The sequence below is a fragment of the Haliaeetus albicilla genome, chromosome 15, assembly GCF_947461875.1.
Source record: "Haliaeetus albicilla chromosome 15, bHalAlb1.1, whole genome shotgun sequence".
Classification (NCBI taxonomy): Eukaryota; Metazoa; Chordata; class Aves; order Accipitriformes; family Accipitridae; genus Haliaeetus; species Haliaeetus albicilla.
In genome coordinates, this window is record NC_091497.1 from 5997710 (window position 1) to 6020669 (window position 22960).

Genomic DNA, 22960 nt, shown 5'->3' on the forward strand with positions numbered 1-22960 from the left:
TGATAGGTTGTATGAAACTTCATTCTCCTCTCCCAACACAACTCTCCATTTTTTAAATTCTTTTTTAGTGAAGTGCAACTATAACTGTGCATTTGTGTGTTTTTCTTTCAGATCTGCAACCAACATAATGCTGAAGCTCCCAACGCGGAACAAGCATTTCACAGAATGGCACAAACGGAACCTAATCTGGACCATGATGTATCATGGTTCCTGCTTCCGTCATACTGGGCTAAAATGGTTGTGGCATTAATGTCCTTCCTCTGTTTTGCTAACAGCTATGATGGAGATTTTGTCTTTGATGATTCTGAAGCCATCATCAATAATAAGGTTTGTCTCTCTTCTTCCCCCCCCATCCTTTGACATAAATGGTCATAGGAAAAGAAATAATGAGAGTTGATCCAAGTAAGCCCAAAATAGTCATCCTAGTGAAGAGCTTCCTTCTGATGTTCCTCTTTTTGAACTTCATTTTTCTGTTTTGTTTTATTGGTTTTTTTAAAGTAAGCCTTATTTAAGGTTGACAAACAAGCTGTGCAGCAGTACTCTACCAAAAAGCTAGAAGCATAAGTATGCTTAACAGAATCTTATTCCTAAAGCTATTTAAATAACATGACTTGGGTGCTAATACATAAACAAGAGAGTGAACAAATTAAACAGCTTTTTTTTTTTTTTTCTCTTCAGAATGTGTCCCTTTCCATTCTTTTGCAACTGAGATGCTCTGCTTAACAAGTGTTGATATGTGGTCGAGGGGAAGGGAGCTCTTTTTGCCATACCAAATGGACTTTGTCTGCTTGTCATCTAAGAAAGCATTATCTAGGGTTGCAGCAAATTTGGGTGTGGTGTTTAGTAACACTTATTCACAGGGTACCTGTACATCAAGACTGTCTATAGATTTAATGTTATGCTCATTTCTAAGTCAGTGAGAGTATGCAGTAGACTTCTCTAATACCCGTTGATGTTAATAGGAGATTTTTTCATTATCTTCTCAGGGTGACAGATGAATAAGCCCAATGAATAAACTTACTCTGCTTCCAAGATACATAATGCATAACTAAGCGATTGTAGGGTGCAGGGGTTCTCCAGCTGTGGCTTATACCGTGCAAATGTTACAGGAGCAAGGAAAGCTTCCTTTTCCTATGTGACTTCCCCACTTAAAAGTTCCTGTGACAACAGTATTTTTTTGAAATAGATGCAGAGTATTCTTGTGCTGTATTTAAAAACTTGATCATACATGCAATGAACAGTCCTTGAAATGCTTAGAAATTAACATGTGACTCAAACCTCTAGCTGAGATTCTTCTGACTTTGAGGAGTTGAGTGTCTTTAATTGCTGACACACTTCATAGAATCACATGTAGCAGTTAGTGAGCCTGTGCTCATGGGTGGGTCTTGGTGTTACAGCTCTTATGCTGTTCTAGAAGATACTTAAGTGTTTGGAAAGAGAAGAACAGGGTAAAAAGAATTGCCCCCATCTGTTGGTTCTGTTTTCCTGAAGCCATGGGGTTACAAGGAGGGTAATCTGGAGACTCGTACTGCTAGAAGAACACCACTCACTTTTTTTGCCTTGCACAAGACTTAGAGGCAACTTACCGCAATGTGCCTTTTAGAATCCCACAGAATTACTGTTTCCTCAGACAAATTTGGATTATGCTTGTGTAAGTCATCATATCTTGAGTTATAAATGGGGAGGAGAGTGAATACATCTGCCAAATTGGAAATAAATCTCAAAGCTTCTAAGAGAATACTATAGACAAATTAAGAACCTACAGTGATTTTTTTTTTTTAAATTTTTTTTTTTTAAGAAGCATTATATTTTAAGTTACACAGCTCCTGGCAATATTTCATTCTGCAAAGTTTTATTTGGGGCACAATTATAATAACCTCCTGAAAGAATGAACAAAAGACTGATGTTGAAACAAGGCAGGCTGTTTTGTTCATGTGCAATTGCCACACTTGTAATCTTTCTTCATTTCTTTCAGTCTTTACTTTCAAAATGTTTCAATTTATCTAGACAATACAACAACCTGCACCAGGATTGTAGCTGTTGGCAATGCTGAGAAATTCAGCCAACTGCTTAAATAGATTAATTCATACCTGCTCTGCATGTTTGTAAAACTGTGAGGCTTAACTTTATTTTGCACATCAAAATCCTCTATTATTCCCTAGAAATTAAATGAGTTTTTTGTGACAGTATCATTTTAACACAGGGGTCGTGTGGATTTTTTTATTCCTGTATATTCATAAGAAAAATGCAGAGACAGAGTTTACCAGTTTAATGGGGAGGGAGAGCATCTAGCAAAGGCACAGTTTATTAAAGTGTAGCGTATTTTATTCCTATTCAATAGGAGAGACAGCAGGTGAAGTAATTTTGTAGATTTACTGAGCATTACTATACCAGTATTTTCTGGGGTACCACACAGTGACCTTTTTGTTAATTTACTAGCTTCCCCCCACCTCATCCCAATCTTTCAATATTTTATTTATTTATTTATTTAGCGAAAGATACATTGTTAGTTGACACCATGCCTACTGTATTGTGGAACATTCTGTTATTAGATTTTATTGGGGTTCAAGGCTGTTTTCCACATGCTTTATTGTCATTTTAAGCAGCATTTTAACTGATACACAACAGTGACTTTTTATTTATTTACTGGCTTGGCAAGACAAGCAGTTGGATTAGGAGGAGCTTCAGACACAATGTCATTTCCATAAGCCTTTATATAGAAAAACTGACCTTTCTTAAAGTTTTGAACTCTGCTGTCTGTAATCTGCTGCTAATCAAATATTTAGATATTCTTTGATATCTACTTTCAGTTCTTGAAGAGAAAATCATAAATAACTTTTAAACAGCTGTGTCTCTTAGAGCAAACCATTCCTGTTTTAGGGTAAGTCCACTGAGTAGGAAAATTAATGTAAGAAACTTTTTCTCACAGAACTTGGATACAAGAGCAAGATACGTGACTGAAGGTCTTTTAGGTCATATGGAAGTATAATCTAATCACTCAATAATTCCAGGTATTTAGTTTTTCCTGCATTCTTCCTATGGAAGACAAAAGAAGACTGAATTTAGTGGGAAGGGAAGTCTAGCCTTGCACATCTCAATATATTTCCCATCTCAAGTTATTGAAGACCATCTGTTACATAGAAGATACAATTTTAAAATTTTAATACTAAAAAAAAAGTCTCTCTTTCATAGTCCCTTTCTTTGGCAAATGTACATAAGGAGCAGTGCTGTTGGTTGGAAAAACAGTCTGAGGGTCACAACACCCACTAACAGCTGTCCCCTGCAGAGTACAAAGACTTCAATAGATGTTGGTGTACAACCCAGTCCCAACTTGCCCCTGGAAAAGCAAGCTATATTGATTTAGTGGGCTGCTGGTTGAGTGCACTCCTGCTCTGAGAGTCAAATTATGACCTTTAGGGTTTGTGCATACCAGTGAGGAATGGAACCGGAATTTAGGTGCCTAAGGCCAAAATTGGAGTCCTGGGAGAAGAAAGACATTTGTAGCTCTTGCTTGGCCGTAGAAATATCTGTGAGAGAGTGAAGAAATTTTGCACCTTGATAATTATTAAGCCCAAATAGGATCCCCCATGAGTCTTGATTTCTTAAGACTTTTCTCTGAGAATGCCTTAATTGACAGCTGCAGTATAGGACTTTTCAAAGACTACGGTGTTAGCCCTGCTCTCTTTTCTGTGTATTGATTAGTAACCTGTTAGAGCATGCTTCACTTCATTTGACAGTGTGATAGGATTTTTAGCCTGCTTCCCCTTCCTGATTTTTTATTATCTTTTTTTTTAACCAGTTGTCTAATACTGGCCAAGTTTGATTAAGTGATAGAAAGAAATCTCTTCCTGCATTTTTTTTGATGGATGAAAGTCAGAATGTGTTAAGAGGGAAGCAAGAAAAATTAAGTTATTTTAAGTTCAGTTTCACAGCAGCCAGTCAGCGTGGCCCAGACATTTGGCTGTAGCTTGTCAGGCCAAAAATGCTAGCTAAGAATGAGATGGAAGGTACTGGAGACCACAGGAGGTGCTCAAGATACTGTAGAAGCAAGTGAGATGGTAGCAGCATTTGAGAGGAACTGGAGTTAGTGAACCAAGGGTATTGTAATGTGGGAATCTTATAAGTAGATGGAGATATGGGAGGAATAAGACATAGAACACTAGGCTTTGTAAGGCTTTTCATGGATTTAGCAACCCGGTTTATCTGCTTACTTGTGTTTGTATTGGCTTGTTAATTTGCTTTGGTTCGTTGGTCTCTTGAACAATTTCAGGGTAGAAGGTGGGGGTAGAGTAACTTGTGGTTGATTGCAGGTGTAATACCAGCATTTGTATGAAAGCTATTCATTTTCTAGTACAATTTTGTTCTTAGCTTCTGTCTTAAGTGTATTTAACCTGCACATTTGCCATAGCATAAATTGGTATTTAATTGCCCCAGGGGAGCAGGGGAAGAGGGGCAAGTAGAAGATGAATATGTTAGTTTGAGCTTCCCAGCTTGTCGTCACAGAAAACTGAGATGGGTGCTACCAAGGTCCTTTTTTTTGGTTTGTTTTTTTTTTTTTTTTCAGCACCAAAGTGTATGTTTTCCCTTCAACAGTCTAGGTTATTTGGATTTTTTCATTATCAGCATGGCTTTAAGATAAAAGGAAAGAGTCGACTTTTCCTTTGCAGTGTTTTTTAATATTGCCCTACCCCACCTGAAATTAAAATAATGCATTACTTTTCTGTCTTCCCCTATTAATCTTTTAGAGCAGTATATAGAGATATTGATTCTTGGTTTCATGTATTAAGAATTTAAAAAAAAAAAAAAAGCTATTTGAATAGTGTCCTTGTGAAGTAAGGCTTCAAAAACAGCTAATTGTTTTTTTTCTATCTTTAGTCTCCTTGCTTTCATGCTTTCATTAGTAGTTGTGCTACTGACACTGGTAGAAAAATAGCTATTTGTAGCAGTTTGTAGTTGATCTCCTTCACAAGATAACCTAGACCTAAAATCAAAGACTTTTTCCAAAACTATAAGGTAAAGGGGTTTTTTATGTGTTTCATATCTCAGCCATTGACCAGGTCATCAACTAATATGAATACGCATATCTCTAGTAAATTCCATGTAGTTATGCCTACTTACAGAATCCAAGCATCTTGGCCTTTATGACAATAGGCACTGAAGATGTAACCTTCATTGCAAATTTGGGTACCTTGTGAGATGTCCGTAGTGAGCCAACAAAACACCTGCTATGTCTGTGTTGGCATGAGCTAGTATTAGTTACAACTTGTTTGTGGTTTAGCTGCTTTGAACAAAACAGAAATGTTAAGAACCTGGTAATTTATGATGTTTCCTTTCAGGACCTCAGGGCAGAAACCCCACTTGGTGACCTGTGGCATCATGACTTTTGGGGTAGCAAACTCAGCAGCAATACCAGTCATAAGTCATATCGACCACTAACTGTCCTAACTTTCAGGTGAGACTTGTCTTTTTGCTTGAGGTCTGAATTTTTTTAACATATATTGGCTCAATTGATTATAGGGAGGAGGCAACAGAAAAGGAGAGAGACAAAATATTTGGAGGGTAGCTGGATGTCTTTCCTGAACATGATTTTCCTGTTCACTACCTCAATCTCAAATTGAGTTTTAATTTTCAAATTGCTTCTTTCCCAAAGTATACATTATTTTGACATTCTGTATTTCAGTGTACCTTTCAGAGATTGCATCTTATGGTTTCATATACCTTGGTACTAGGGGAAGTATGGTTCGGTATGTAGGTCCCGTCATCAAAGAACTAGGAGGTGTACGTTCCCATTACTTAGCCACACTGCCACTTATACTGCTATTGTAGTTTCTATTCTCTGCTTTCCTGGTGACCTGTCAAATGATTTTTTTATAAATAGCATCAATCTCCTGTGGCCTTTTGCCACTAGGTCACTGAATAATCTTCCCACCTCTTCCCCCCTGATATTCTAACTTCAAATGAGTGTTTGTGTCCGAGAATCCTAGTGAGAGAGATGTCTGCCTGTATATATGACTTGCTGGTTTTCTCAAATAACTAGAAGTTTATGAGGATTACTTCTGTAGATGCTTAGCTCATGGTTTTTTTGCACAAAGGTTTGAGCAAGTAGTAGACCATGTATGAATTGGGCACAGTAATGCAGAGAATCTTTGAGGACTCAGTCTTAAGCTTCTTTATTTTCCTTGTGCAAGTCAGTGTTGTGGATGGGCACCTGGCACTGTTTCTGCAGTTGTGTCCAGCCTAAGCCAGGGACTAAGTGATTGTGAAGAAGTACTCCCACTCGTAGTCCTCATATTCGAGCAAAAACTTTGACTCTTGACTGCAGTGTCAGTGTTTTAAGTACTTAGCACTGTGGATTTCACTGTCTGTTGGGCTTTCTTCACATTTTCATCAAGGAAAATACACAACTGCATAGAATGTGTCAGAGTCTTAAACTTATTAAAGCTTTCAATGCATTACACAGCACATGCTTTCCTTTCTTTTCAAGGTCTCTGTGGTATATTATTCTCTAGTAACATCCTGGTTAGTTTAAAGAGTGAACTGGGATACGGTCACTACTATATCTGAAAATATAGATGAGCATGTGGAGGTGGTCCATAAAATGCTATTTTCACAAGTAAGAAGTGGTTTTCTTAATTTCCCAAAGCTCCAACTTTTATGTGTATCACATTTATAACAGGTTAGGGTTTTTTTAATAGATTTCACTTAAGCCAGATGCAGACTGACCAAATGAACTATATAAAATCCCCTATCCAAACTGAGTTTCTGTATATCTCACCTACTGATAAAAGTGTATGGATAACAACAAGATGTTTCTCCCGTTTCTCCTCCCTCACTGTTTTACCGCAGAGTTCCTATCTGGAATAGGGTTTTAGACTGAATTTTCACTTACACTTCCTTCTGGTTCTAATACTTGCATCTAACCAGTCTCACAAATTAGTTACTACGGTGTGCTGACTGACTACTTTCTGGATTGATACTGATTGTACCCAGATGGTTTCCATGTTGTCAGTCTAAATGCTAGGATGCTTTTCAGCTAGAATGTCAGTGGAAATCATAGTCTCAGTGCACATTAGTTTCCTCACTGTGTGGTTTTAATTAAAATAATTTCATCAGGTTGTTCTTGGACAGAGTTCCTCTTAAGCCTAACGGTATCCCCCCAGTAGGGTGGGTTGTTTATCTGCAGGACACTCCTGCATTGTAACATTGAAGTTATGTTGCTGACCAAAAGCCAGTTCTGAGTAACCATAGGTATGATTAACATAATAGCATTAACATACGCCTTTGGAGAAGATAGATATTATGCTGAATATGGTAACCCATATGAATACCTTTGAGAAAAGATCAGGACATTGTTTCTAGATGACTGTGGTGGCTAAGCGGTAATGCTGTGCATGCTGGGATTTGCTGGTATTTTTCAGCCTTTTTTTGTGGGGCTGGGGGGAGTGTCTAATATGATCTAGCTATGGGGTCGTTTAGGTTTTGTGTTTGCATCTCTCTAACCATTGATTTAAGTCCTAGCCTTAATGTTTTTGTTTCTATATAGAATTAATTACCTTTTTGCTGGAGGCTTCTATCCAGTTGGTTTCCATGTCATCAATATAATACTGCATTGTACTATCTCAGTGTTGATGGTTGATGTGTTCTCGATATTATTGGGTGGACTGCAATTCAGTAATAAAGGAAGAAGGCTAAACCTGGCTCCAAAGACATCTCTTCTAGCTGCTTTGCTGTTTGCTGTACATCCAGTGCACACTGAATGTGTAAGTACTGAATAACTAGCTCCAACGATTTATATCTTAGAAGTTCTTGACCACCTTGACTAATTAATTCTGACATAGCCTTATACTCTACAGATTGCTTTTATATATTTTTAACGCTTCTCTTGGCACATGTCTTATGAGAACAATCAAATATTATGGTTAGTACTTCCAAAAGCTTGTAATTCCACAGGGCTGGACCTTATTAAGGAAGATAAATTAAATCATTTAAGTACAATAACTAAAGAAGGATAGCCCTAAACTACAGAGTTTCCCTAATTACTGGATTAAGAATTCATTACTAGAAACATTATCTCATGAGGAGCCAAGGAGAATGGAAGATAAACTGAATGTAAACACATAACCACTTTTCATTTCCATTTGCTTTGATAAAAAAACAAGGAGATAGAAAATTGGAGTAGGGGCATTATATGAACTCTGTATGTGACTGGATTAGAATACTGCATCCAGTTTTGAATCCATGCTATGGGGAGAAATGGAGGGGGCTCAGAAGAGCCATGAAAATGATTTAAGGACTGGAAATCATCCTGCGTCATGAGAGATCAAATTCTATGGGTTTATATTTTAAATATGAAGGAGAAGATTAAAGGATGTTGTTTTTTATCACAGTCTGTAATTACGTACATGGGGAACACAAATTTCATAGTAGTGGGCCCTTTAATAGTGCAGACAAAAGCATAACAGGAGCTGGAAGTTGAAGCTGTAAAGATGCAGAATGGAAACATGGCATATGTGTAGCAGCCAATTAAAATACCTGACCAAAGATCAAAGTCCTTGTGTGGAAATTCTAGTGAAGAGGAGATGGTTTTCTTAGAAAGCTCTTTTGCACTCATAACTAACAAAATCTTATGGCCTTATGCCAGTGGGCTTGCTGGATGTGATCCCTGATGGCTTGATCTTGTAATAATGAATAAATGAAATATAAAATAATTACAATGCAGGGATAATTTTTTTTTTTTAGAGTTTCAAAGGACTGAGCTACTGAAGAAGTGCTAACTTTAACTTTGATCTTCGTGCTAGTTTGAACACTGAATCCTCAGTGCACTTTGTTCTATATATGTGGCACTGATACTTATTTATTCACAGTATGCTATGGTTTGGGCTTTTTTCATTTGCTTTGCACGTGATTGATGGGGAAGAGGTTACGGAAAGCTATGCCTCCCTGTTGACTGGGGACCCTGCCTATATTGGAAACCTAGACACAGTGCAAAGTTAGGTATTAGTAATTTCACACCTTTTGGGGCAGTATGGCTAAAACATCCTGCCAGTCATTCTCTGGTGTTTGCTCACCTGCAGAATAACTTCTTTGTGAGAGCACATTGTGCTAGTGTCAGAAGGGCCCCTTGTATTTGTTCTCCAAAACCAGTTCTGGATGTCAAAGTGAAGTAAAACAAGTCCTCAGTGCTTTTGATGTTCTGACATGTAAAGAGAAATCTCACTTGAGTCTTAACTTTTTAATAGACCTACTATTGTCTCCTTTATCAATATCCATAATTTTATTCTTCATTCCATTTGACTCTAAAAATATATTTAAATCAGCAGGCAAATGTTAATAAGACCTTGGTCATGTCAAATAAATTACAAGTGATGTGGTCTGTGAGGTTTGAAGACTTGCATATGCTTTGGGCAAACATTGGAAGAAGAGGAAAAAAGTAGCATGGTTACATACCATGTCTCTTCTAAGATCCAGGAGTGAACAAAGGCCTCTAATCATTTACACAGTGAATAATAAATCTTGCTGCACTGAAGCAGTCACGATACTGCTGTGCTTCTAGCATGAGTCTGTGTCAGGCAGCATCTCCTCGAAAAACATTCCTCATGGTTTTAAAGCTGTGAGTTTTAAGTATCATGACATACTGGTTTTGAAATAAGATGACATATTTTGACATAAAATTGTGAAGAATCTGTCTGCTGCTTTGGATTTTGGTATATACAGCACAAAACAAACTGTCATGTAAAACAGATCTTGAAAAGTTTAATGCTTTCAGTACCTATGTAAGAAAAACATCTGTCATTATAATTTTTCTACCTACAAGTAAACACTCTTGTGGTGTAGTTCTCTTCTCTAAAAAAAATGCTTATTTTTTGTAACACTTGAGTGGTGAAATACTAAATGAAATGCAGACATAAGAATATACCTGATACTAATTTAAAACTATTTTTTTGTTTACCTTGTTACCAGACACTATAGGCCTGATCCTGCATTTGAGGTAACATTGTACTGTTGGAGTCATCTGAGGCTATATGTGTGTTATTAGCCCTTTAATCTCTTTGTTGTAACAAGTTGGCATCTGTTTTCAAAATTGTGTCAGTTCACCTTTACTTTTATCTCATTAGCTGAGAGCAGCTCCCGAAACAGAATGACACTTCGTTATTTTCACCTTTCAAAGTACTCCACAGCTATCGAGTTAATTCTCGTAATTCCTTTATAAGATAGAAGAAGAAGCAGGAAAGTTAGATGCCTGGCTTTGGATAAATCAAGAAGTTTTTCTGAACCGAATTTTGGAGTCCAACAGTTTCTCCTTTTACAGTGCTTGAGTGAAGCTGAGGGGGTAAAGTGGGAGGGAGTCTCTTCAGTAGATTCAGTCCTACTCTCGTGCCTCTACACTTCTCTTTCTCTCTCTAATGTTCTTTAGAAATAGTTGTTCCATCATGTCAGACTGACACAAAAAAATGCCCTTTTCCTAACAGAGGGTTAGCAGGTGCCTTTAAACAAAATGAAGATGCAATTTATCTCTTTACTTTCCTCTTTCTGTTCCACTCACAAAATGGGACAACTGGTGTACTACACAGGAACCAAAGTTTCTGCTTTTGTCCCTGAAACATCACTTCAAAAAGTGGATTAAAAAAAAAAACCTGTAGCTCTTCTGCCCTGCTTCAGAAAGGCCTCTGTGTACACCTTCCCTGGAAACATGGAACCCAGCACTCCAGGAAGCAGAGGTAGACTGAAAAGTAAGGGGTGTTTCTATGATCCTTGCTCTGGGTGTATGTTGTAGTGAGGTGCCAACATCAGAGCCTATACAGTTCCCTGCCAACCCCCTGTGTCGTGATTTCAACGAAAAATTCATGGTGTATCCCAACACTTCTGTAATTGAGGAATGAAGATCCAAAAATATGTCATGCTGTGTCTCAGCAAGTTATTGTAAATACAGTTTAAGGGCTTGAACCAAAGCTTGTTGATGGCCCTGAGAATGCTCTTGATTTAAGTAGGTTGGCGCAAATCCAGAGTACAGAGGTCCCAGAATGCGCTTCTCGTTTTCTTTTGTGTTAGTACAGCTTCTGTTACAAGATGCATTTGGAGGTACCTCTAATAAAATCAATTAATATAACACAAGAAGCTGCTGGAGGGGTGGGGGTTTTTTTCCTGATTTTGCGGGCTGGAAACTATTTGTCCATTCTAAGTGTTCAGACTGAAATTTGAAGGCTGGCTTGTCTTCTGGAAGTGGACAGTCTTGATTTGCATTTCAGCAAAAAAGAGCTGCCAATTTTGTTGGATTTCAGGATGTTTGCTAAGCATTCTACTGAAAGGCAACCTGATCCAAAAAACAGACAGAATTGGGCAGAGTCTACATTTTATTCAGTGAGGTCCTTCTTCACTTCTTAAAACAGCAGTTTTTCATAAATTAAAGCCAAATCATTTACCTAGTTGATACTAAGCAATACCCAATCAAAAGTAGGATGCAGCTTAGAAAACTGGGTATCACTAATCCAGTAAACCAGGTTAAAAAAAAAGAAGTGATAGTGATACAGCGATATTCTTTGGCAAATTTCACTTTGTATATGTGTGTGTATCTTTATCTCAGGTTTTCTAAGAATAAAATCTGGTAATCTGAAACTTTTTTTCTCTTTTTTTTTTTTTTTTTTTTTTGTTTTTTTAAGGTTGCTGGGATTGTTGGCAGAGCAGACCTACTGTGTGCCCTGTTCTTTTTGTTGTCATTCCTTGGCTACTGTAAAGCATTTAGAGAAAGTAAGCATTCTGATTGCCCCTTTCATTTTATATTGTGTATATTTTCTGCATTCATACATTTCAGTGAAGTATAGCAAAACTAAAAATGTCAGCTTGATGTGGTTTGAATTTATTAATGTTTATAACCTCATAAAATATTTTAAAAAACCCCAACCCCCAAACCCCCCAAAAAACCTGCTTTAGCTGGTTTTTGTTGTTAGACGAGCTGGAAGAGTTGCTGTCGCTAATTCCCGTTAAACACTAAGAATTTATTTTAAGAGAAGTCTGTTTTATAATAGGCTTATTTGTTAAATGTTTTATTGTTTAGAAGCGTAAAGAAATATTTTAATAAGTATTTTAGAAATCAAACCTATAAATGTATATTCTTAAATATTTTAGTACACTTTATGCCCTGATGTTGGGATGGCTTAAATGGAAGCGAACTTTAGGAACCTTACTTGTATTTTTAATGAATTGTAAAGAATTATTCATATGAGTAAGGCCTCTAAATTCCTGCAATATGCAAGTGCTGGCATATACATTCTGAATATAGTGTTACTCATAGAGTTTTTGTAAGAGAGCTGTATTTAACATGAACATTTCCTTTCGTAGATGTTTTTTCAAGTGAGCTTTTAGATCTGTTGTATTATTTGATCTGAATGCAGGTCGGCAGTTCAAATACAGTTCTGGAGAAATTATCTTGGGGCTCTGTTAAAGAAACACACAAGAATACATGAATTCATGATTATGAAAAACTATACAGGACATGCAGTCTGGTATCTGAATGTGCCCCACCACAGGAAATATGGGAATCATTTGGTGAACTCATGAGGAGGTGTGTTGTGAAGAGCTTGTACAATATCAGTTCAATAGGCATGGCTTGTAATGTTTAACTGGAGTTGGGAGTGTATTACAGAGGTAAATACACCTGAGCTGGCTTTAGGTGATCTAGCTTAACAACATAGTCATGGCATCATAGAGCTTAGCCTAGGCTGAGAGGGGTAAGTTAGTCCACAGTGAGCTCTAAGATGCTGTGAATAGCTCCTGCTAATTGAGTTTAGATTGTTTAGAACTATTTTGCATATTTCTACAACTAATATAATAAGTTTAACTTAATCTTTGCCACTTAAAATGATACTTATGGTGATTCCTGTTCACTTATGATATTTCTCCTCTCCTTTGAGTAGGTTTCATTTCTTTCAACTGAACTAATAATTTCTTGATGAAAATTGGCCTTGGGATCTTGCTTGCTCATTTATTCTTTCCTCACCTTTTTTACTGGGTATGATTGTGCTTTGATGTTTCTTCTGTTAGTGCCAGAGTAAATTAGATAAACCAAAATATTGGCTCTGTGCTTTCTAGTTTATTGATACAGGCAGGGGTAATGATCTTTGCTTGAAGAACTCCAGAGCCAAATTCTTAGGATGACCATTGGAGACTTTTATGTAGGACTCTATAATTTTATAATTTTGTTATAGAGGACATCTCAGGGATGATTAAGAATGTGATGTGTACTCTGTTTAGGGATATTCTGAGTGCTTGTACAACTTGCAAAGGCCAGTTGATAGCTTTTAGAAGTCAGTGTCATTTTAATAATATTCTTGTACTGAAACTCTCATCATTGATACAGAGCAAGGAAAACGTTGTGAAGACAAGATACAAAGTAGCACTTGGTATTTTTTATTGGGCATTACATCATAATAGGGTCAGAGCTGTGTCTCTTAAGCAGATTTGCCAAGGAAAACTATAGCCTGCCAGCATAGTTGTGCCTTTTGTCTTTCAGATCAGTTTTCAGTCTTTACTGTCACCTTCACTGCCTGCTTTTCCCTCAGTGACTTATTAAAGAAATGTAGACTTTCTTTGTACTCAAGAATTTGTATCCAAGTTACATACTTGAGTCTCTCCCAACAGTTTCCTCAAAATGGGTAGCTTGGTGACAATTTCAGGTTCTTGCAGATCCTATCTGGCACGTCCTGAAACGAGAGATTGAAAAGTTATTTCCAGCACTGTGGAGAGCAGTAGTACGTTCTTTAGCAGATCTTGCATGGAGCCTGAAGGGAGGAGCTCAAGCTTCAGAGTATTTCTTTCCTCTGAACCTTAGATGATCTGCTGCAGGCTGATGAGCAATGTGCCAAACCCCAGACATTTCAGAGTCAAGGTTTCAGGTCAGAATGGTTCTGGTCTGAAACATGATTTTGAAATGCCTAGGTGAGATTCATTGCTCCTCCTGGATGTGCCTTGCTGTGAAAATCACTCATTTGTAAATGGAAAGGTGGGTGAGATAGGATAAAATAGACTACTACAGTTGGAAGGGACTTACAAGGATCATCTAGTCCAACTGCCTGACCAATTCAGGGCTGACCAGAAGTTAAAGCATGTTGTAAGGGCATTGTCCAAATGTCTCTTAAACACTGACAGGCTTGGGGCATTGACCACCCCTCTAGGAAGCCTGTTCCAGTGTTTGATCACCCTCTTGGTAAAGAAATGCTTCCTAATGTCCAGTCTGAATTTCCTCTGATGCAGCTTTGAACCACTCCCATGCATCCTATCACTGGGTACCAGGGAAAAGAGATTAGCACTTCCCTCTCCACGTCCCTGCCTCAGGAAGCTCTAGAGAGCAATGAGGTCGCCCCTCAGCCTTCTTTTCCCCAAACTAGACAAGCCTATGAGGTCCTTAGCTGCTCCTCATAGGAGTTCCTTCCAGCCCTTTCACCAGCTTTGTTGCCCTCCTCTGAATGCATTCAGGGACCTTAACATCCTTCTTAAATTGTGGGGCCCAGAAGTGCACACAGTGCTCCCGGTGAGGCCGCACCAATGCGGAATACAGTGGGATAATCACCTCTTTTGACCGGCTGGTCATACTGTGTGTGATGCCCCCCAGGATGGGGTTTGCCCTCCTGGCTGCCAGGGCACACAGCTGACTCACACTGACCCTGCTGTCGACCAGCACCCCCAGATCCCTTTCTGCAGGGCGGCTCGCCAGCCACTCTTTTCCCAATTCATGCTTGTGCCTGGCATTACTCCATCCTAGGTGCAGAATTGGACGTTTCGACTTGCTAAATTTCATCCCATTAATCATAGCCCAATGCTCCAATCTATCTAGTTCCCTCTGCAAGGCTCCAGTCCCTCAAGAGAGTCAACAGCACCTCCCAGTTTGGTATCATCAGTAAGCTTCTAATGGTCCATTCAACTCCTGCATCCACGTCATTGATAAAGATATTGAACAGCACTGGCCCTAGAATTGAGCCCTGAGGTGCTGGTGACCGGTCGCCAGCCAGATATAGCCCCATTCACTACAACCCTTTGAAATGCCCTTCAGCCAGTTCTTCACCCAGCACACTGTGAACCTGCTCATCCCACAGTTGGACAACTTGTCTGGAGGGATGCTGTGAGGGACAGTATCAAAAGCCTTACTAAAATCGAGAAAAACTACATCCACCACCTTCCCTTCATCAGCTAGGGGGGTGACCTTATCGTGTAAGGATATCAAATTAGTTAAACAGGACTTGCCCTTTATGAATCCATGCTGACTGTGCCTGATGATTGCACTATTCTTTCAATAGTACTCAGTATAATCTTCTCCATAATTTTTCCAGGAACTGAGGTTAGACTAACAGGTCTGTAGTTCCCTGGGTTGTCCCTCAGATCATTTTTGTAGATTGGAATAACACTGGCTAGCTTCCCTAGACTCCCAAGACCTTTGGCAGATGATCGAGAGGGGTCCTGCAATAACATCTGCTAACTCCTTCAGTACTCTGGGATGAATCCCAGGTTGTCTCTACCACCAGTATCCCTACGAACTTGACCTCCAGCCTCATAAGCCAGCTGCGTTTTGCCTTAGGTATGTGGTATTCTCAGGCTTTATTGGCTGAACCTTCAGGAGATTTGGCTACTTTGTGACCTTAAGTATCTAACTTGGGCATGCAACTTAAAAGCCTTTTCTCCCTGCTCCTTCTGTGTAGTCACTGGTAAGACGCAGACTTCTTTTGATGGCCGGTCAGAGGAATAGCTTATTTTAGGCACTTGCAATCATCTTCTAGAGGTACCAAAATCTCTCAGTTGTGTAGAAGCTTAGGAAGACTAGGCTTGTAACTTAGGGTGCATTTCCATTGTCATTTCAATTAGGCAGAAGTGCAAGTGGCTGCTAAAATGAAGCAATCTAGCCTCCTTTTACCGTAGATCATAGAGCAAATTAGGTCAGAAGGAGACTCTGGAGGTCATCGTTAGTCCAACAGTTTAAAGCAGAGTTAACTTCATAGATCACATTGCTTGGGGCCTTAGCTGGGTGAGTTGCAAAAATCTTCAAGGATGGCAGGGAAGTGACACATGACCAGTTCGCCTCAGCCTCTTTTCCTATGTTATATTCTTCAGCCTCCTAACCATCTTAGTGGTTCTTTACTGGACTTCAGGTTATTGATGTGTTTCTTGTATTGGACACCACGTTGAACACAGCACTCCTGATGTGGCCTCATAAGAGCTGAGTAGAGAGGAACAACCGCTTTCTCTGACCTGCTGGGTATGCTGTAGCTAGTACAGCCCAGCGTGCATTTAACCTTCATTGCTGCAAAGTCACACTACTGACTCATCTTCAACTTGTCAGCCAGGAACTCCAGATCCTTTTCTGCAGAGCTGCTGCCTAAGCAGCCCCCAGCCTGGACTGTTGCATGGTGCTGTCTTTGATTTTCACAAGGCTTCTGCCAGCCCATTCCTCCAGCTTGTCATGGTCCCTCCAAACGGCAGTCCTGTTCTCCACTGTACCCAATTATCCTCTAGCCAAACCCCACCACAACCAGTTTTGCTTCTGCCCTTGCTATAATTTTTTTCCTTTGGGAGGGGAGGTTGGTCCAACCCATCAGGCAGCTGTTTGAACATCAGTGTCTGTATAGGAAAGGGTAATGTCTGTATTGGAAAAGGCAGCTACAAAGAGAACGGAGGCTCCTCTCTGCACAAGGAGCCACATGGAGAAGACAAGGGGCAATGGGTACAAGTTGCACTGGGAGAGGTTTCACCTTGATATAAGGAATAAATTTTTTACAGTGAGAACAATTAATCATTGGAACAACCTCTCCAGAGACATGGCAGAGTCCCCATCACTGGAGGTTTTCAAGACACAATTGGACAGGGTGCTAGGTAATCTCATCTAGGCTCCCTTACCCTCGAAAGGTTGGACCAGATGATATTTGGCAGCCCCCTCCAACCTGGGCTGTTCTGTGATTCTGTGTTTGTTTGAAAGGCTTTAGGAAAAGGTAACCAAATACATGGAAGTGGCTTTCTTCTCTCAAAATGTTTTCCTTCTGCTGGCAAATCCACAAGATCCAGAAAGTATGCAATACCACCAGTGCACATTGATAGTTCTAGTCCAAGTTAAGGGTTGGTATTGCATCACTTGCTAGTCGGATCAAGATGGTAATTTATCTTTGTGGAATAATCTTAGTAAGAAAGAGGGGGAGAAAACCAAAAAACCCTCTGTGCGTTCCATTGCATCAGGCTTATGTTTCTAGTCAAATATAGCTGCTTTTTGATGATCCTACAGAAAAGTTGGATCTACCAGGTTGTTCTAACATCCTATTTCCTTTTGTTCTGCTAGATTTTTTATATATTAAAGCAAGCATGACCCAAACCCCTAGGTCAACTGTATGTGTCCTTGTTTCTGGATTTGGCTGTCACATGTATATAGCACTTAGGTCACCAGCTTTTTATAAGCAGTAGGGGAAGAACTATTGAAGGTGGACTTTTAAAATTGTTATTAATAGATGCATGGTAGCATGACTCTTGCAGTACTTAAAAGAGGGTACAACTCTAAGGCTTTCAGGATTTGTGGACTGCATTTGTACTGTCTTTAAAATACAGTTACCAAAACATGTTTGATGCCAGTTCGCTTTTCCTGATGAACTTTGAGTGAACATCAGAGTAAAACAAACATTGAAAAGCCTGAGTTGATGCTACTGTTATGGTTGTGTCCTCAGTAACAAACACTGTTTTGTCACCAGCAACATCCCAATGCTACTATCAGACAGATTATCTAAGTCTTTCATAAAGAACCTGACTATTCTTGCAGCAAGGCAATGTGAGATTTGTGTACAGCTGAGTTACAGAAATCTGTTTGTGTTTCACCAGCGTAGACATAGTTGTTGAACTGTCTTTCTTGGTCTTCTCTAAAGGAGATAGAAGTCATAGAAGAGAGACTGGTTAGTGATTGTTTTCACCTGATGTCTAAGTGAATGAATGTAGGAATATGGTTTTTTTTGCTTGGGAGTAAGGACTCATAAAATGTCTGAGGAGGATTTGGGGGTGCTGTGGGGAAAGTGTATATAATACTGAAAACGATCAGGAGATCAGAAAAATACCAGTGTCAGACTGGAAAACTTCCAAAGGAAATAAATGGGTTTTGTAAAGCTCAAGATATACTGCAGCTTGTTTGCCTGATGTGGTTTATTTGTGGTTTTGGTGGATTTTTGGGTAGACAGCTTCTTTTAGCCAGAATCCGTAGCATTATTATATATTTTTTTAAAGTATAAGCATTTAACGCACTATGTGGGCTTTAATTATGTCTTACTGAATTTCTACAATTCTGTTACTTTTTTCCCAATATACATTTTTTGATGTTACCATCTTTGATAGGATAACATTTATATTTGCAAGGAACTAATCTGTTGTTCTCATTCTGTCCTGCTGTTTTAAAACACAACTGTGGGGACAAATCTACTGCGTAGGCTTTGGAGACAGCAAGAGCTGACAACCTAGGTATGTTCTGAAGGGAACTGTGGGTTATTAACTTTGTTGAATTTTAATGCAGCTTCTCTGGGAATTCATAAGGCGATTTAAAACGGCTGTAGTATTCATTTTGCCTGCCTTTGTCTTCAACTTTGACAGTGATCCAGTTGCATGTATTTGCCATCTGCACTGGCGATCTCCGAGTGATGTAAAATGATGAGTTCATGATTTGCTTCATGTGGATAATATTGGCCTGGATATTAAACAGGGGATCATCTGTCTGTTCATATGCTATGACTTCTAAAAATTATTTTGTTCTGGTTGTGTGTTTCTGTTTTGTTCTGTTCTGTGTAGCTGCCCGTTAATCATCTACTAGTTCATTGCTAATTTAATAAAGCATGTGAAGTAGACTGTAGTGATGAGTTTTGTGAATATTGGAGGTTTGTATTATGGAGGTTTTCCTATAGATTGGAAATGTTTAAGTCTCCTGTGTGAAAGAGGTTGTTTTGAAGATATGGAGAATTTGTTAGCTATTTTGCAAATGGTCAAGAGCTATTTACCATTATTAAACATGTGGACCCTGATTTTTCAACTGTGTGCTCTGCTGTTCATATGTGAACACACTGGGAAGAAATAGTTGTATGTGCAAAACCTAACAATTTTATTATTTTAGTGGGCAGGGGAGAAACAATAACCTTTTTTGTAGAATTAGTGCTAACTTTGGCTTGTCCAAGATGATGTAATTCAGGGATGGATGACCCCCTTGCTGTAGCCTATATGTCATGAGTTTGAGATGCTTGCATATATTTAGGAATGGCATTTGCTATTGTAATTTCATTATTAAGTGAAACACTGAGCTGAGCTGCAGTAGTATGTACATTTGGAGACACACAAGGAGATCTCAGGCTTAAGTTAATTCTAACAGTGGTTTCTTATGTGATCCTTTAAGACTAGGTAATTCTTCCCCCTTTGCTTAGCAATTCACAAGCAGGGAAATCTTAGAGCTTGGTTAGATGAGTATTTGTAGTAGTTTAGTTGGAAGATACCATCCCTGCAGGCAAGGCACATCAATGGAATATATGAGCGTTTGTGATCTATTTCAGTTAAAAATTAAAACTTCCTGCAGAAGCAAAACATAACTTACTTTGCTTCAACTTTCAAAGGAGTAGGTGCTTTCACAGAATCAATTACTGGGTTTCACTTGAAGATGGTGACTTCTTAAACTGCTCCAAGCTGTCACCTGGCTGAGCCCTAAGTTGCCCAGTTAGCTCTGAAGAAGGAGATGCCAAATGCCTAAATGTCTGACTTGGTAATAATTGTTTGGGATATTGTTAGTTTGACTTTAGAGTAAGACTAAGCTTGGTACTCTAAATGTAGTATTTTCTTCATATCCTTAACTTCTAAGGAATTTGTTTTCATTGACTTGTGGATTTAGGACATTGCAAAATAAATAACTCGAAAAAAACCCACCTCGAAATAGAATTAGCATTTAGCAAGACAGAATTGAGGTGTAGTGTCAATATGCTGCCCATAAATTTAGAATCAGTCAATTCCACACTGTAAAACACTTTGTGTATGCAACCTTGCTCTAGGAATGCTTATACTTAAGTCTAGCAGCCTAAATGGAGAAGGCCTCATGGCTTGTTTATGGTTTATATAGGTATTTCATTGAATCCCCTCAACTTTCAGACTTAACGTACTCCTAAAGAGGGACCATCTGAGCAACCCTATTTGGTTTTGTATAGAAACACTGTATTTTTCTAGCTTAAAAAAAAAAAAAAAAAAAAGCTGCAAGTACTCTGTTTCTTTGGCATGCTTACAATTTTGTCCATCTGTTAGAGTGGCACAATGCCCACTCACAATATGGTGTACCAGTTTCAACCAGGCACAGGTGCCAATGAAAGATTGGTTTCGTTTTCTGACACAAGATTTTTCTGGTGGGAAGCAGCGCCGTATTAGGGGAATGTGCTTTGTTAGACTGATTACTTCTGTTGGCGTGTGTGTATCTCATAGTAATAATTAGCACTTATGCAGTGCTTTACATTTTCAAATCACTGTTAAAGAAAAAAAAAAAAGATTGAAGGCATTGCTGAATGACAGTCTTTTGTATCTGTTTTTCCAGCCTAGTTTACTGAGATTTCTGCAGGTGGGAGGGTGTTGTGCATATTGACCCAGAAACAAGCATAAGATAAAATGTTCCTTAAATGAAATTCTTTCTCTTTTAAGTTTAATCACTGATGAATTTTCATAATATTACAATCTATGTATTTTGAGGCTGCAAAAGAAAACAAAGGAACAGAGATTATGGTTTTCAGGAGGAGATCTTGATACCAGGATCACAGAATGGTTGAGGTTGGAAGGGACCTCTGGAGGTCACCTGAGCTGACCTGCTCAAGCAGGGTCACCGAGAGCCACTTGTCCAGGACCATGTCCAGATGACTTTTGAATATCTCCAAGGATGGAGGCTTCACAACCTCTCCGGGCAACCTGCGCCGGTGCTCGGTCACCCTCACAGTAAAAAAGTGTTTCCTGATATTCAGACAGCACCTCCTGTGTTTCAGCTTGTGCCAGTTTTCTCTGATCCTGTCACTGGGCACTGCTGAGCAGAGCCTGGCTCTGTCGTCTTTGCACCTTCCCTGCAGGTATTTACGTATATTGATGAGATCCCCCTGAGCCTTCTCTTCTCCAGGCTGAACAGTCCCAGCATTCTCAGCCTTTCCCAATAGGAGACTTGCTCCAGTCCCTTCATCATCTTACTGGCCCTTCATTGGACTCACTCCAGTACATCCATGGCTCTTGTGTACTTGGGAGCCCAGAACTGGATGCAGTACTCCAGGTGTGGCCTCATCAGTGCAGAGTAGAAGAGAAGGATCCCCTCCCTTGGCCTGCTGGCAATATTTTGTCTAATGCAGCCCAGGATACCCTTAGTCCTCTTTCCCACGGGGGCATGTTGCTGGCTCATGTTCAACTTGGTGTCCACCAGGACCCCCAGGTCCTTTTCTGCCAAGCTGCTTTCCAGCTGAGTGGCCCCCAGCATGTACTGGTGCCTGGGGTTGTTCCTCTCCAGGTGCAGAATTTTGCAGTTCTCCTTGTTGAACTTAATGAGGTTCCTACCAGCCTGTTTCTCCAGCCTGTCGAGGTCCCTCTGGTTGGCAGCATGACCCTCTGGCATATCAGCCACTCCTCCCAGTTTGGCGTCATCTGCAAACTTGCTGAGGGTGCACCCTGCCTCATCATCCAGGTCATTAATGAAGATGTTGAACAGGATTGGACCCAGTATTGACCCCTGGGGTACACTGGTAGTTACTGGCCTCCAATTAGACTTTGTGCCACTGATGACCACCCTCTGGGCCCAGCCATTCAGCCAGTTTTCAGTCCATCTCACTGTCTGCACATCCAGCCCATACATCAACAGCTCCTGTATGAGGGTCTTATGGGAGACTGGGTCAAAGGCCTTACTAAAGTCCAGGCCTTTGACACTGTTTACCATAAGATCCTCATTATGGGTCCCTCATTATTTCTCTTTTGCTGGGTGCTTCTACCATCTTTGAGAGGCCATACTTAAGCTTGGCTACACTCAACGTGCTGAGACATTCCTGGCATCTGAGACTTGGGATGTTCACAAGAAGACAAACCTGTTTCTGCACAACTTTGAATGCGTGCCTGTTGAATAGCATTAGATTATCAGGTTTTTTTGCTAGAACATTTCTCCAGTTTGTCGATGGAATTCTAACTTCTCCTTAGTATGCTTCCTGGCCTTTGCAGCATGACAGCACCTCTGGACTTAATCAGCATATTCCTTATTCCATCATCCAAATTTTTAAAATTATCTGTTAGAGCCAGACGAAGGAAAGACCCAATCCAGAATGTATCTTTACATTTTTCACAGTGAGCTCTCTAGTACTCTTACTGTAGTTTTCCAGCTTGTTATTTGTACCCATTCTATAATAACTTCATGCAGCTCATATTTCTTCTGGCATATTTCACACTGTCTCCAGTGGTATTCTCATGCTTTCATGAAGTCAAGGTATAGGATGTTTAGAGGATTGCTTTCATTGGGAAGGCCCTTTTTTTTCTGTCCAAGTTAGAAATTATACTTAGTTTGATATAAATGGCTAAAATATGTCTTTGCCAAACAATTAATTATACCCTTTTATCTTTTAGAGGGCCATCCAGAAAATATTTTGTCTAAGTCGTTTTTTTCTGGGTAATTTTGACCAGTCATCTTAGCTTTGTTTCTTTAGCTTATCCTTTCATATCTCTTTTCCTCTTTAAAAGTAGGCATGTAGACATTGTTTTATTTTATTTCAAGCTTCTGGATTCTCATGTGTTTTTCGTGATTTCTCAGCGGTAACAGTTGAGGTTACTCTGGGTTGTATAAGACCTGTTGGAGTAAATTTAACCAGTCATTGTAATTTAAAACAGATTAACTTCTCTATAAATTCTGTGTCTTGTAGTTCACTATTTTTGCTTTTGTTCTTGCTCTCTTTCTGCTCGTGTTGTGCTTGCCATCTGATTGCAG

At 39.4% G+C, this 22960-nt stretch overlaps 1 protein-coding gene across 3 annotated transcripts in view; it reads left to right on the forward strand.

Annotated features, from left to right (window-relative positions):
• Positions 1-22960, forward strand: part of TMTC4 (transmembrane O-mannosyltransferase targeting cadherins 4) — a 60689-nt gene that overhangs the window by 2283 nt on the left and 35446 nt on the right. For all 3 annotated transcript variants that reach the window (XM_069802384.1, XM_069802385.1, XM_069802386.1), the window contains exons 2-5: positions 112-327; positions 5337-5452; positions 7544-7760; positions 11658-11745. In XM_069802384.1, the coding sequence (XP_069658485.1) occupies positions 166-327; positions 5337-5452; positions 7544-7760; positions 11658-11745 (583 nt within the window). In that variant the 5' untranslated portion in view covers positions 112-165. The remainder of the gene's footprint in view (positions 1-111; positions 328-5336; positions 5453-7543; positions 7761-11657; positions 11746-22960) is intronic.